The sequence below is a fragment of the Bombus huntii genome, chromosome 8 (genome assembly GCF_024542735.1).
Source record: "Bombus huntii isolate Logan2020A chromosome 8, iyBomHunt1.1, whole genome shotgun sequence".
NCBI classification, from domain to species: domain Eukaryota; kingdom Metazoa; phylum Arthropoda; class Insecta; order Hymenoptera; family Apidae; genus Bombus; species Bombus huntii.
Genome location: NC_066245.1, coordinates 3,098,758 through 3,115,340, shown reverse-complemented (window position 1 = coordinate 3,115,340; position 16,583 = coordinate 3,098,758). Strand labels below are relative to the sequence as shown.

Below are 16,583 nucleotides of genomic sequence, written 5' to 3'. Positions count from 1 at the left end.
TTGATCGATTAACCCTTTCGCTTCGGCAGTCCAGTCCGCCGAAGTATTGTCACTGAACGGAAGCACGCGCCAGAAATGCGCACATTGTGCGTGGTTGCTGCATATACATTTTCCTAAGTCTTAAATAATGATAATTCTTCTAAAAACCGTATATGAGATATCGTTTTACTGTCAATGAATTTAACAAATTTTTTAGCGCGAAACAATATACGATCGTTTGGATGTTTGAAATATATTGCGTGGAACGTTTTGATGTTATTTCAACAATGAGTAAATTTAAGAAGTGATTAATCCAATATATCAATAAAATCAACAGAAAATGTCCTGCCGATGATGCGCTGCCGAACCCAGCATTCGTCGCGTGGTCGCCGCCCATAAGCGGCTATCGAAGCGAAAGGGTAAAAATTTTTCTTCGATAATATGGCTCAACTATCGCATCTTGTATAAAATCGTTCTAATCCTTGTAAACGAGGCTCCGTATATCGCTGTATATCCGATCCTTGAAGACAGTTGCAAGAAACGATGAATCTAGCGCTGACTACAATGCGAAGCAGACATTGCTACGATTCTTCTCAAGAGCAGCATTGTCCTCGACTGCCATCGTACATCCGGTACGTGTCCTTAACAAGAGCAATGGCGAGCTCCGTTGCGTCCCATCGATCGGCAATAAACGTAAGGCGAAGCTTTAATAACATACGGCTGAGACCACGGTGCGAATCTACTTTCCAACTTCATCTTCCGTTTCCTCTCTCCCTGTCTCTTTATCAGGCTATGTCCCGTTCTTTTTTCTCGTGCTCCTCGCTTCGCAGTCTCCCACCGTCCGATGAAAAACTGAAAACAATAACCGCGATCGTGGCGCGCGGTATCGCGAGAAAAATCTGACCGAGCGAATTGACGCACGGCGAACTCAGCTCGATATCCTTAGGCGAACGTAGCCTGTAATTAACATTAGCCAGACAATCATCTCGCGTTGGGTTCGTGATAACGCACGGCGTCTCGCGTCGTTTCTCGACAATGAGCTTTGTAACACGATTCGTAACAAGTTTCGTAATAAGTTCGACACAGGCTTGCAGAATAGCTTGCATAATAGACTGCACAATAGGTTTTGTGCCAGCATCCCCGACGGACCCGCGCTCCGTGCTACTCCTTACGGGTAAATTGATTCGCGGATTTACGCTAGATTTTGTGGCGAGTTTTACCTCGGATACGCAGAGATGTCTATCTTTCAGTTTCACAAACTTTGAAGCTAGATGAATCGCGTTCAACGTTATAATAGATCTCATAATGCCTGGTAAGGTTTAAAATTCATGCGCAGACGTACCGTGTGCTACTACGGTTTATACAACTAAATTCGTGGTACAAGCCGTGTCCGGGAAATTCTATAGCTTAAAATACGATGAAAATCAAGAATAACGCAGTTGCGTCGGGAGCTTCATTTTCGTGAAAATCATGCTTGGAAAGTCGTCGTGTAAGTACACGCTTATTCGTCTAATTGTCGGTTGTATATAGGAGTGGGAAGTTGGCAGCAAGTTTTTCCTGTTATATGACGAAATAAGTGGGAACGAGATTTTTTCGCTCGACGCCTCGTGTTTGAGAAGATTCGCTTTGAAAATTTGACGATTAATCGGGCTAATTCTTAACCGAACGCGTTTCAACTTCGTTCCGCGCATCTCGAGCGTATAGTTTCGATCGATGTACACCGTCAACGTTTCTAGATCGTCCAGCGATCCTTGCAGATTAATCACCAGTCGTAACAGCTATTCGATGAATGAGAAGAGAATGACAAGGCGAGAGAGATAGAACGACAGCACGTAGAAAAAAAAAGTTAATAGAGGAACGTCTACTGTTTGCGAGGCAACGGGAAAACACAACGTTTCACCAGGAACATCTAGACAACGAACTGTCCACAAAGAAAACGGATATTACTCGAATATCATTCTTCTTTGAAACGTTGACACGTTTCATTTTCTCGTTGGTCGCGCAGCATGCGTCATGCGCCGTGCATCGTACGCTACTCTCTCGTCTCGTTGCCTTTAAAACGCCTTTCCATCGCGTATCACCGACCTCGCCTGTTATTATTAACAAATTCGTGGAAAACCGTAATACGCACGAACAGTAATATTATTTATTAGCTCGCCGGCAGCCATATCATCCGATTTTAATCTCCATCGATTTCCAACGTTCTCTCGCTATCGAATTGTAAATTTCGGCCGCGTTGCTGCCTAAATTTGCAATTTTATCGTTCCTCTCGGGGAAAGGTTCGTCGATACCGAGGACGATTGGTCGGCCGTTCGAAATATCGCCAGCTTGGGCGTCTCGCTCGCGACGAAACGAGAACGCAACCACGGCGAGGTCAAAGGGCAGGGAACAGGGAAGGAAAGAGATTAAAAGGGAATCGCGTGGTTGACCGCGGATCGCAGGCTTTATTTACTCGAATCACGTAAACCGAAACGAGGCTCGAATTACCGGCTCGATTTCGCGGTAACAGAAAGCTGGGATGCTGAGGATACCTGAAATTCCAACCATCTACCAGTTGATGTACCCACCGAGTACGAAAAAGTACCGGGTTCAACTCTTGAGTAGATATCGGGTTGACAGTCTATTCGAGAATCGTGAAATTTATATTTGTTCGAATTGACGTTGCAAATGCGGTTTATTAATTTTTACCGCCGCTTTGAGACCTATTTTATCATCCTGAGCTTTTCAAACTTTGTTTCAAACTTTTCAATCGATACGATTACCCAGTTAACTTCGATACGGTCGTAATATTTCGTTATACGTAAACGCGGTTAATTATGACGAATAGAGTCACGATAGTTCGGTTTCATATGAAATTTTCTGGCCGAAATACGTTTCGTTAAAAAGAAATAATCGATGAGTAAATACGCGGAGTGTTCCAGTGGTGAAAAGGCGAACCGAAAATACGTAGAAAATCTGTCGTGCGACGCTTCGTTCCGGAGAAAATTGAGTTGGAAAATTTGCCGCCGATATGAAAATATATGTACCTGGCTAGTTTCCGGTTAGTTAATGGACGAGTGTACAACCACTGTGGTGGTGAAAATATAAAATATAAGAAACGTACCGTGTCGGTCTGATTGTTTTTTCATGTAAATTGCGAATTTCACCTATTCGCCTATTAACAACAGAGCTACCATTTTACCGACACGATAATTAAAAGTTTCCCAAGATTTGATATATCGATGTTTCGATTATTTAAGAAACGATATACGTAATTACGATAGAAATAATGCACGTCTATACTACATTAACCAACAATGGCTGTTTGCAGTACTAGTAATTGCAACGGTTTCAATTTAACAATTGTTTGTAAAACAATGTTAACTGTGTTTGAATTAGGAGAAAGAAAACAGAATTGTTACCGTCCACTCAAGCATGCCGTTATTCGATGACCTATAGCGACTACGAATTTTCACCTCGTGGAATGCTCGATTTATAGCGGCCGTCCAACGTTTTAAATATGTATAAATTTAATAATTTATTTAGCTGATCCGCTACTGCCATGTCTCTCACTCGGTTTCTGCTACCGCGAAACAATATTAATTTCCATCTATTAATCGTGGATTTTTGGTAAATGTAGAAACATCTGTGCGTTAAGGGGTCGAACCCAATAATACACTGTATCATACTACTTCGAATTCCTCTCATTCCTTCCTCTCCCAGACAAATGGCCTGTAATTAAGAGTTAAATTAAAATTGAAGATCCAGCGAATCCAGCGAAGCCTCGCACAGACACGTCGAGTAATTTAGTCGAGTGGCGAGTAATTCGGTAAATTAGTGTGCGGGCACCAAAATTTAGTGGAATATGCTTGCCTGATAGCTCGCTACTGATCGATCGAATCTGTAACTCCACCGAATTAATTTCCCACACTTTCCACACGCTAAATCGTTTAGTGGCAAGGGTTAACTTATTATCATGCATCTTGTACCATTTTCTCGTTACAGCAGTGATGATATGCGGCGGTCTGGTGATGTATCCTATAGGATGGGACAATCGGGAGGTACAGGAGTCCTGCGGGAAGAGCGCCAATGTATACAATCTCGGTGAGTAGCGACGTCAAACTTTTTTCCAAGGAATCGCACGCTCTTCGACTCGTCGTCGATCGACGTCGCCGATCTCGACCCGATTTCCAGCAACAAGCTCCATTGTTGAAAACGCGGCTGCGAACGTTAGAGCGGTGTCGTTAGGCGCGATTCTACCTGTAACGAGATATAGAAAGAGCAACGTCACACTGCGCTACATCTCGGGATTATTACTCTTACGAATGTAACGAGATTCTTGGAAGTTTGCACATTTAGGTGGCGAGTCGGCGCGGCGCTGACCCGCAGCCATTCCTGGACCAGCTTACGTAAGCTGCCGCAGACTTATGGCGTCTGTAACCTCGCGAAACTACGAGCCACGTCTACAACGAGTAACTCTTGATTTTCTCTTGATTTAAGCTACCTGCGATCGACGCTCGCCGAGAAAATTTCCGCGCTGGTTAACTCGTCGATTGTACGCCGCTCGAAAAACCATCAGACTCGGCTTCTTCTTCTTTCGGAACAAGCAAATCGTTTCCCGCTTCAAATTTGCTCCCTCTTGTTTAGGAGAACTTCGATTCTGGAAAAGGAGAAGAAATAGGGGACGATCGTTGCGATCGATCGGTCGACCACGATGAAATCATCCGGTCGACCGAGCAATTTCTCGGAGAGCATCGACTCTACGTTAAAGAGACCAGTTCGTAGCGAACAATTTCTGTTATTTTACGAACGTTACACCGACAAATTTCGTAGCCAGTTGCTTTCCAAATTTTGCTCAGCCTCGTTCAAGGAAGCTTTGAATCTGTCCGAAAGAAGAAGCAGCGTACGACGTTCGTGTAGTGGATCGCAGCGCGCACGAAAATCGTACGCACGATGATCGATGGAATAATTTAGCAGAAATCGTGGATCCGATAACGACGAGATGCTGCGCGATATCGAGTCACAGATCGATATGACAGGTGAGAAGTTCGTGGTACACGCGATTCCGCTGACAGACGTATCGCATCTGTTTCAGGAAAGTGTTCCGTGTCATGGTCGAGCCACTTGCTGGTAGGCTCGGTGGCGCTATTAATGCTGTGCTTCGGGTTGAGCTTCTGCGCCGCACGACACAAGTCATCCAACCCACACACCGATCCTCTGCGCATTTGACAATCGAGATATTCCCAATCGATTCACGCCTATGCCTCGCCGAAGACGACCACCCTCTCTTTCGTCACGGTCTGTTGATCGTGAACCGGACGAGCATCGAGAAACCACCACGAGCCTCTGCGTTCACCTGGGTACGCCACCACACGTCACACACCGCACACCACACGTCACACGTCACACGTCACACGCTTGTGCGCGACTGCGTCGATCTCGGCGTCTGTCTAAAGCTGGGATTTCTTATTAGCGTCGGACGCATTTACGCGTCTTTCGGTCGAACGCAACATTTACACGCACACAGATTTCCTATCGGTGTAAAATACTTGTATTATAATACAATGAAGAAGAATATGACAGACAGAAGAGTAACGTACAGTAGAATTTCGTTTGTACGAACGAGTTAACGCTCAGCTTCACGTACGAGCCTCTCGCAAGCTAAACGATCGATCATGTTATTAGGTATCTTTATTATTCGATTCTCAAGGAACAAGTAATTTTTGTGAATTCATTCGTTCGTTGCCAGAAGATAAATAATAGGATAAATTCTGGAGTAAATTTAAAAAGTAGAGATTTTAAAGTCACACTCTGTTATTCGGTCGAATATAATTTTAATCGTACGCGTATTCTTACAACGACTGTACGCGATCATTTGTGTTGCAAACTAAATTCCCAATGTCGAAGAAGAAATAGTTGAACAGGATACCGAAACCACTGCTTCGCCACAATTCCCGAATATCAACTTGTATCGTTCGAACTAGTCAGACGAGGTGTCTTTTCTCAAACTTTATCGCTAGAATTGCTCGGTTACCCGAACTAACGTGTTCCCCTGTTGAGAAACGAGCTTCTACTGTGCTTCTAAATAATTTTCAACCGTTGCATTTGCATTAGAAACGATGGACGCTTATAGGAAATCCTATCTTAACGCGTCTCGCACTTTACTTACGAACGAATCGTTACGGAATTACCTTGAAACGACCACCGATCGTCTGGTCGATCGACAACGTTTTTTTATCGACGGTATTTCGCCTGCATCAAACTTCGTAAACGATGTGCACTTATCGACAAGTTGAAGCCATCGACACTGAGTTTCGTCAACGGTATGCAAATCATCAACGCTAGCGTCGTCGTTAGTCAGCTCTCGAATAATACGACAGTGTTTTATTTTTGTTTCTTTCGTAACGCTTCGTCTCGTGATAATTTCTCCAACAAATTTTTTATCAGAGACTGCGTCGTTTGTAAGAAGAATATAGTCGACGATCTCGCGTCGGCGAATGCACACCGTTGACAAAATCCAAAGTCGACGAAAACACTGGCGACGATTTCAATCCGATTAACGCGTGCGTAGCATCGCTGAAGCTCAGTGTCGAGATATTCGTCAATGAAAAATTCGTGAATGATCTTTGGTCATCTAAAGGTAATTTTTATGTGTATAGCATAGCGTTTGCTCCACCGGACGGTGTTTTCGTTCCGTGTTAGACGGTTCGCCTCGACACCCTATCGATACCGCCCCCCTCCCACCGTTAAAAAAAGTTCCGCCGTAAAAAAAAAAAAAAAAAAGAAAAGAAGAAAAAACGTAGATGCGTGGAATGCAAGAAAATCGTCTACAGTATGTTTCAAGGAAGAGAAATTCCAGGAAGATTCATCGAGGAATAAAACTGGACGCGACTGAAGAAGCGAATGCAGCAGGCAGCGAGCCTAGTTTGCTAATCGATGCGAAGCTTCTGGCAGCGTTAGACCACGCGAGATTCTCGCGTATTTGAACGAATCGTTTCGCGTTACGATCCAGCCGTCGCTGCTAAATTAAATTACGCGCGCACGACCTGACTTTGCAGCGCTCCTCGGCGTCGCAGACAGCGATTAATTTCCATCAGGGAAGTCAAACCCTAGCTAGAATCAGTGACAACGCGGTCGCGTGAAACGACTTTGCTTTCTGGATCCGATGGCACGGCTGTTCCTCTCCTTCGGAAGAGACGAGTTAACTCGAATTGCCAATTTCACGTAATTTGGTTCCTTTACGTCGACGGTTAGTAGCGAGTTGTAGCGCAACTTTATACGAAACAGTTTTGTTTCGTAGGTTTTATACAAAAATAGGGAAATTATCGATCAGGCCATCGGAGCGTTGCTCTCTCGCGCAGGAGACCATAGACGATAGACAATTTTCGTCCTACCACGACGCTTTAATTGGAAATTCTCTGTCTTTTTACGTGTCGTTTACTACGATACCCGTTGCATCTACGCGCGATGAAAGGTCGCTGATCCGTATCGGAGTTTAGCCAGGCTCCGACGAAAAAGGGGACGTTCCGGGTAGCAAGAATACTTTAGACAGGTAACGCGAACTCTAGACACCTGTTCGTTGTCGAAAACAAACTCCTCTCGCCTATGTTCTTTATGACCAGCATTTGATATTTGGTATTCGAGCGCTACCAGCTCGGAGTTTGCTTCAGGGAGTTCCGTATCCACCTCTGTATCCAGCTTTCGATTGTTTCTCCAGCGAATTCACTCTTCTCGGAGCTGGATAAGGCTACAGTCACGCTGCGTTGCCTTTTTCACTCTGCCTTTGTTCGCGAGTTCGCCATTCGAAAGACTAAACTTTCCACGTTTAATCCTCGTTGTTTCGAGCGATCGCGGTAAGTAAATTTGGTCGAGCGATGGCGCGTTTCGCCGTCACCGATTATCGGTGAGGAGCATATGGGAAAATTGGAAAAATCGAACGACGGCTGATACGTCGACGATACTCGAACCGCGCTCGAAATTCTATGCCGGAGCTCGTTAGCTGTGCGCCAACAAAAGGGTTAGGTGGCTCGATTCAGCCGGTCCAGTGAAAAGAACGAATCACGACGCGCCATCGACCTCTTTCCTAATTTGCATGGAAGGCGCCCGTCGAATTGCGGTTCGCCGCAATTAAAATTATGCGACCGAAAAGGAAAAAAGGCGGGAAGAGGGGAGAGAGAAGAAACGACGGGAACCAGGGGGAGGACATGTTGGGAGTTTGATTTTCCTGGCGGATTTTCGAGCAGGTACCCTCGAACGCGGCGTTTCACGAAGCCGGCTCGCATTGTGTGGATTAAATCCGCGATGCTCGAAGAGGCGTGGGGGCCGGCTCGTTCTGGTTCCACGCATCGTCGGTTTCTCGCGGTCGCGCTCTCGCGTAAGCTTCGTCCGTGGTCGATCCGGGACCACGGAACATTGGATTCGTCGCGGTTCGGCGGGCCGAACGCGTGGCCAAATCAACGCTCAGTTTCCAAATCTTTGAATTTCACGGACGTTTTGACTTTTCCGTGCACACGAAACTCGTACAAAACCGTACGACAGGGTTAAAGCGTATATTACGCGTTGGTCCTTGCAAAACAGTGGAGGCCGCGAGAAAGGGAAAAGTGACGTAAAGAGAGCGGAAAAAGAGAACTCGATGGGAGGTCACGTGTTACGCGATTTTCCGGCCGCGGCAAAAACAACGGCGCCTTTGAAAAATGTCATAAAATCGCTAAAAGCCACGGTCTCTGTTTCTGTCCGCTTTTTCACCTCCCCTGGTCGTCTCTCGCCCCATCCGCGCCTTGTTTCTTTCTCTCTGTTCCGCTTTGTGCGAAACGAGACACGAAATTTTCGAGTGCACCGCTAGACGGAAAACGTAACTGTAAAACCGTGACTCGCTCGTCCGTGCTTTTTCCTACCATTCCTTAGCCTCGTTAACGACAGGCGTGGACTAATTGCAAAGCGGACTACCACCGCGCCCACAAGCGCGCCCGCGAGCTCGGCAACGCGCAACTTTTCCAGAAACTACCGTTTTATTCGAAACGTCGTGAATTTTATAATTGAAAATACGCCCTGCAACTTCGAAACCGGTTACAATTCGTATCTATGTTTCTTAAGATCTTCTTACCTGTTTTCATAAGTGCTCTCGAAATTCAACCGCAACTTTTTGGAATACTCTGTATACTCGCGCGACGTTCGTTTCACGACGAATCCACAGAGACTACCGTCTTCTTATTAAAATAACATCGAGAAGATCGTATTCGCAAGAAACGGTCGTGGAAGCGCGCAAACTTGCCACAGAGTGTTTCGAACGCGAATCTGTATTTCCTTAGCGTATCGCGGAAAGTATATGAAACTCGGCGGAGCGGTTTAAACGAACGGTAATTTAAATGGTAATCGAGGCAGACGGTATCGCGCGGCCATTCTAACCTAAATTTAAAACGTCAAAACTTGCTCGCTTCTCGTTCCTATCGTCGGAGGAATCAATTGCGGTGTTTCCTCGTCGCGTTAACGCGAAAGTTGTTCGCGCGGAAACAGCGAAGAAGAGGGACCGCCGACGAAAGATTTACCGCGCGAGGAACCGGTGTAAAAGAAAAGTGACAGAGTGAAACAATCGAACGAGGTACACGTGGCGTTAGCCCGCCTCGAGTTTTTCTCTTTTCGCTCCTTGTCCTCGACTTTGCGCTTTCTTCGTCCTCCAGCCGTTCGACCAACATACGTCGTAACGTGTCCTCGGCGTTACGCCGTTACACCCCGTGGAAATTATTACGCTCGATTTCCCATTTTTAACGTCCCTTTCGCCGCCCTCTTTCGGTTCACCCTTCCCCGCCATTTTCTCGAGGACAGTTTCTCTCGGTGGGCTGAACACGGTTGCCTCTTCGCCAGGAACAAGGAGGACCGCTGAGCGATCGATCGACATGTTCGGTTCGAGCTGTCCGAATCAGGGCCCAGGATCCAAGCAAACTTCCCTTCTAAATCCAGACTTGTCCACGAGGCTGTGTCTCTCGCACGATTTCCTCTTCTTGCTATCTTTCTTCTCACCATCCCCTTTTTGCCTCTTATCGACTTTCGGCATTCTCGCACAGAATCGTTTCTCTTCGCTCCGCGAACGAATCACCGAAGAACACCTCGCACAGTGCTTAGTCGCGAGCTAGGGACACGAAAGCGGCGAGAGGCAGAGAGTCTGTTCTCCTGACCGATCGAGCTATCGTGACACGAGAAACGAGGGTCGAAAGGTTAGATTTTCTACGGATAAGCGCCGAACGTGTGAGTGTTTAACGCGTTGACCGCCACGTCAACGTGCACGTCCATGACCTAAATTTTCCTCGGTTACTACATTTTTTAGAACGATGAAGTAAGATTCTGCGTTATGCGCGCACAGGTAGACCGTGGATTTTTATACATTTTTCGAAGATTTAATTTCGCGCAAACGCACACGGTACATATAGCGCGTATAATATAGGAAAACATGCGAAATAGCGAAAGTACGATACTCTTTGCAATTTATAATTACAAATGTTACAAAACAGTGTTCCGTTTATCGGTCCATTTTTTAAAATACATTCGCAGGAACATTCGCGGTCTGTTTGCAACAGTCTACGTATTTAATTTCTCCGTGTACGTGCTTGATGGAACGACGATCTGTCGGAACACGAATTCGCTCTAACCGTAAGCATCGGACGTAAACGTGTGACGCCCGTAGGAAATCTCGCCCGAAGAGTCCGATCGATCAGCGTATCGATCGGCGACTAAAGTTCAGCCATCGTTCGGATCTCCGCGAGCGTGCAACGGAAAAAGGAGCCGCGGCTGCTAGCGAAAAGGTACGAGTTTGCGTTTATATAAAGCCACCGCATCGGGCGGAGTTCCATTAAGAGAGAAACGAGCGCGACTTTCGTTCCAGTCCGATGCACAGGGTCGACGTCGGTGTGTGCCGACGTACCTATTGACTTTTCCATCGAACGATCTCCGGTAGCGGCCACGCGAGTAAACCAAAAGCGCGAGACGAGGAAACAGAGAAGATTACCGTTACTATTCGCGACGTGTATGCCACGACGTGCATTGGAACGCGGGATACACGGGGAAAAACGAGAGTAGCCAAAGCCCGGATATCCCGCGGCGAGTTATCGATGCAAGTCGGATGAAACAAAAGTTGGGCGACTCGTTCGCTTAAGAGTTTACGCCTCGAGGATGCCGCGATACGTCGCGGCTTACCAATCCTCGATCCTTGTTCGTACGCTCGCGATCGAATTTTCCCTTCGATTTCCAACGATCCGAACCTGTTGCGAGAACGCAAGCTTGTGTTTCTCCTTGTTCCACGTTTCTCGATCCACATTGCTTGTCCTCTATTCAGGCAGACTGAAACGCAAGTGGAATTATTCGAAGAAATGTTAATTTTGTCGTGTTTTGTACTTTGTTGCGCTCTGGTCTCCTTCAGGGAAAAAACATTAATTAAAACGTTGACTGCGACAGTGGCTATCGAGGATCCACGTTTTATCAAATTTTCTCGAACGATCAAGCTATGATAAATTTCTGGACTTAGGATATCGAACAACGATTTAGACAGCATTGTCAGAAAAAAGTATAATATTTTGCAAAAATTCGGTATTACCATATACTCCCACAGCAAAGTATATGAGTAGCGGATAACAGAAAGTTGTCTCACCCTATGGATTTTAGTAACATTGTATTAGAAATTGTTTATAGCGGCGGTAGCAGTCATATTAAATTTATTCGTTGCTCTTACTAAATCCATATGTCCGCTGCCTAAAATTACAGCGTCTTCTCGTGTTTCTTATTTCGTGAACTTCTTTCTGTCTGTCATTATATTCGCGCCGCAGTCAACGTGTTGATACTACGTACGGGGTTTGAACAAAATAATTGAAACACCCCTTATACGTCATATATATATGTCGATCTCTCATTGCGGTTAGGGGCGTGTAACGAATCTTCATTTGGATCATCCATTGTCCTCATACGATATGGATGATATTTACTGGTACAAATATAATTAGTGGCGATTAGATACTCGAGATGTTAATGACAATGATCTTAAGTTCAATAACGAATCCACGGTCAACGGGACAGCAAATGCGTTTTCTTCCAAAGGCTAAGTCGAACTGAATTTACTTGTCCACAATTCAAGTGTCACTCAACTTACTTGTTCACAGTACAAATAGAACTCAACTAACTCTGTCAGTCCAAGTGGAACTGCACTTAAATACTGTGTACCTCTTTGTATCTCTCGGATCAACTATATCTTTAAAAAGAACTATACAACTACTCCATATCTCTGTTTGGCAAAAACGTCCATCCCGTGACCGTGGCTACGTTCAGCAACCAGTTGTGTCACTTCGAGTCCAAGCCTATTGTCATAATTTTCGGGCAAACATAATCAGATTAAATTATAAACAACTATTTCTAAGTTTTATTATCTATGTACAGCTATAACAAAAAGTCTAGACTAAAGTATTGGGGATCTTCCTAAAAATTCAAAAAGAAAGGCCCCGATGTCCTTTCATCTCCGACATATACAGGGTGGTTGGTAACTGGTGCTACAATCGAAAAGGGAGGTGAAAAATTTTTTTTTTCAATTTTTCCATCGAGACAACGATCTACAGTGAGATCCGTCATAACGAGACGTGATAAAGTGCACGCGTACCGAGCGAAAACTCAAAGTCGATTTTCTCGAAAACAAAGCCTCAAACAAAAAATTTTTATTCTATATTTTCGACTTCACCCCCTTTTCCGCTTGTACCACCGGTTACCAACCACCTTGTATAATACAAGATATAAGAGGTGTTTCTATTATTCCGTGCAATCCCTGTAAAACGTTACCAAACGATATTTTCACAATCACCGATAACGCAAAGAAATTTCCATGAAATATAAAACAGAATCGAACGTCGATAAATGGAATCTGAAGGGAAGAGCTGAAATCTTCTTTCCCTGCGTACTCGAGGTTCAAAGCAGCGGTTTAAGTCGCGTTTCCTTCCTATCGCACGACACGGAACTTTCAACGAGGGAACGAAACGCGGCCCAAAAAGGCTTGCGATAATCGGAATTCCTGAGGGGTATTTTGCGACCTCGTTTTTCCGCGCGGTGCCGCGCGTAGCACGCGCGAAGTACGAACCAGACGCAAGTGGAACCATCCTCATCGGGATATACGTATATCGCGTGCCAACTAAACGCAATTTCGGAATAGTTTCCCTCGGCGCGCGGATTAAATTTTCCTTTGTTCGCGTTATGGAGTCGGGCCGCGTTCGTCTCGTCTCGTCTCGCCTCGCTTCGCCTCCCATTGCCGCGTTTCTCGGCCAAGCCGACTGTTCGCCGTGCTTTCACCCATACCAACAATTAGATCGACTACCCTAGGCGTGTACTTTAACTTTGCGGCCTTTCGGAAACGCGCGCGAAGCATCGCTGCTATTTTCTACGCGTCGAAACATTTCCTCCAAACAGATAATTCTGACGCAGAAAGATGGAACTGTTGGAAGAGTTTAAGAGCGAGATTTTGAAGAAATTTGAAGGTATCGTTGGTATAAACCGGGAATATTTACGCAGGCCGAAATATGCAAATGTGGGTGGAAAATATGCAAAGTATGTTGGCGATATATGTTGGCTGTACTTTTTATATATTAAATGTCATCTGAATGATGGGATATTTAGCAAGATATTCGGCAATACTCTGCTCAAATATCCGCTCGTTAAGCGACCATGTTTCCTCGTAAAATATATTACCCGGTGATTTTTTGAAATATTCGTTTTTAGCAGAATTTGAGAAAACTCGTGGCGCGTTTGCTTCTCGTACGATTCACGTCGCGGGTAATGACGCGATGAGTTTAATTAAACCAAACTATTCCGTAATAATTCGAAACATAAACCACGTCCTACGCTTAGCCAACCACTCAAAATCGCAACTGTACGACGTGGTCTATATTTGACATTAGAGCTTCGAATCAAGTCGTGAAGCACAGTCGGACACGTAATGTTACGATTGTCGTAGATTCGTTGAAGGATACGGAATGATCGTTGGAAACTAGAAAGTCACTAAACCAGGAGGACACGAATTAAAACGATATATACGAATACGTATATTTTTGTGTATTTTCCTGAAATAATCCAGATCAGAAAGGGATATATCATCAACTACGCTACGAACTTTTCCAACAGCTTGATAACTCCACGTCAAAGCAACACTCGTCGCGTTCGATTTTTGCCCAATGTACTTCGACAATTCGTGAATCCGCTGGATAAGAGGTTACGCGTAATCGTCGATGTGCCTGAAAGCGCTTTAACGATTCGTGAAATAATTAAAGCGAATCCCCTGGCTCTGGATTCGTCGGTTCGGACGAGAGGCAGCACCAAGAGTCGAAGACGAAACGATGTTCAATTAGTTGGGTCGGGGGTGGATCGAAGTAGAAAAACGAGTTCCTAGCGATTGCGTAACTTGCAAAGCTCTGCTGGATGTAAAAGGACAAGGTAGGAAAGAACAGCAGGGTCATTGGCTCTAGCTTCGGTTGGCAGCAACGCGAAATCACGATCGACTCTGTTCAAAGCACAATCGTTTTCGCAAACTCGTGCCTCCCTTTGATGAGCCGAGTAAACGGTAACTCGATCGCGACGGATTTGTAACCGTTCCCCAGACCCCTTGCTGCTTATTTGCATGCAAATTGCCAGCCTTTCACAGACACGATAAAAAGACAGAGGGAAAAAGGCGAAGAAAATAGCATCGCAAGCGCCTGCGAAAGCAAGCAGCGTGTCCTCGCGTGGTACGAAAATGCAGGATGATCTTCTTGCTGGTTAACTCTCGTCGAGTTACTCGAAAGAAGAACGATAGCGACGGTAGAATGCTAATTTCTCTTCTATTAACTTCCATTAATTGACCCTTAACGATCGATAGTTTGTTTCACGGTTTTCACGAAGACGAGGGAAAATTGGCTAAACCACAGCCATCGTAAACAAATAGAAACGAAGATGAAATAATTTATACACCGCCGGCCACAAGTATTCCAACACCTACGCGTTACATTTTACTTTCCCTAGCGTTTTACGCTACGAGACGCGCGTAATACCGCGATCTAATGACAAATTACTTTGAAAATTGAAACGGTGGAAAGCGTACAATTTGCATTAAATATCAGCTGCTGTGTTAACACGCACGTGTCAACTTCACGGCTGTCCTGTGCGTAAGTACTAGCTTATGGTGGGCAATTTATGTTTGCAAATGCAACGGCGGAATCTTTTGATCGTTAGGGTTTAATGGCACGAAAATCCAGCACAGATTCGATCTCAACCCGATTGCCTGTATTTTTCCAACCGTCGATGTCCTCCTATCTTGGATGCTGTGTCGAAAGCGAAAATTTTTAACACTCGAGAAAAACGCGATCAGGTAGAAGACGAGTCAAAGAACGCGGCAGGTGTAAGCAATAAGAGAATCACCTTGTGTCTCTTGCATATTCAGCCATTCGAACAAACTCGACTTGACAAACTCGAGAGGAAGAACGTTCCACGATCAATCGAGGAGACCGTGGAGAAAAAGTGTACGTGTAAATAACGATAACGCGACCGCGTTGCTCAGACGCAGATATAAATTCCATTTGATGTGCCGTCGACCGACGAAAACGAAGACCAGGCATCATCGACGCGTGAAACGTAGCGATATTTTTTCGGGAAAAGTCAAACGTTCCGACGTGAAAACGTTCTTTAATCGACCGCACCCTTTCCACTTGCTCCTGGCGCGCTGCACGGTCTACGTTCGACGATTCAACGTTTTCACAAGTTTTATCGTAGCTCGCAAATGCGTTTGAACGACGAGAATATTCGGAGATCCGTAGAATCATAATACGTGGAAATTGAAAGTTGTGGCCTGCGTAACTGTACGACGAGGCGCTAGTGATCGTCATCACCCTGTATTCCAAGGGGGTGAAAATTCACCTTCTCTGACGACAGCCCGTCGAAATCTTCGCGAATGCGAATCGCGTAGCACTTTACTTATTGTACATACTATACATATGCATATAGTACGTGAATATTCGATATGGCGTAAATGTTACGTATTATTATATTTTATAATAAAACTGGAATAAACGAACGTCTGTTTGTGTTTTCTTTGCCCCTCTGAAGTGCGTCTTCCTTCAAAAGTCTTACATACACAACGGAACTACGACGAATACGAAAATATACGAAGAAATATTTATCCGCGGTTTAATATTCCTGTTGGGAATTTTGGATCTTAATTGCCGAAATAATGTTATAGGAACACTAAATTTACTCTTGGAGTTAATATTAGAATAGTTATATATTTATTTTATGGACGATTTCTAAGATATTCATCGATACACATTTGCACGCGTCTCAGCACCTCCTTCCCTACCCGACTGTTAACCGACTGAACAGTTTACATTCCTTTGTTTTCGAGACGCCGCGCACACACGTACTTCCACACACTGATATTCACATACGCGTATCACTACTACGCAGCTAATCTAGTCTAGCGCATAAAATTATACATATCTCAATAATTCCATACGCTGACGAAGATATACGACGCTGAAATATATACAGGGTGGTTGGTAACTGGTGGTACAAGCGGAAAGGGGGCGATTCTACGCGAAAAAAGAAGTCGAAGATATAGAATAAAAATTTTTCGTTCG

General features: G+C 44.9%; 1 protein-coding gene and 1 long non-coding RNA gene across 3 annotated transcripts in view; one reads left to right on the top strand and one right to left on the bottom strand.

Annotated features, from left to right (window-relative positions):
• LOC126868263 (LHFPL tetraspan subfamily member 6 protein-like) overlaps positions 1-16,021 on the top strand; it is a 37,067-nt gene extending 21,046 nt beyond the window's left edge. The window contains exons 4-6 of one of the 2 annotated variants that reach the window (XR_007690561.1): positions 3,964-4,062; positions 5,054-5,318; positions 6,618-16,021. Coding sequence is in view for 1 of the 2 variants with exons in the window: in XM_050623549.1 (XP_050479506.1) it covers positions 3,964-4,062; positions 5,054-5,187 (233 nt within the window). In the remaining variant the exon portion in view is untranslated. Of the gene's footprint in view, positions 1-3,963; positions 4,063-5,053 lie in introns of both variants that reach the window. The other variant, XM_050623549.1, reaches the window with a different exon arrangement.
• LOC126868274 (uncharacterized) overlaps positions 1-16,583 on the bottom strand; it is a 180,192-nt gene that overhangs the window by 18,877 nt on the left and 144,732 nt on the right. The window lies entirely within an intron of this gene.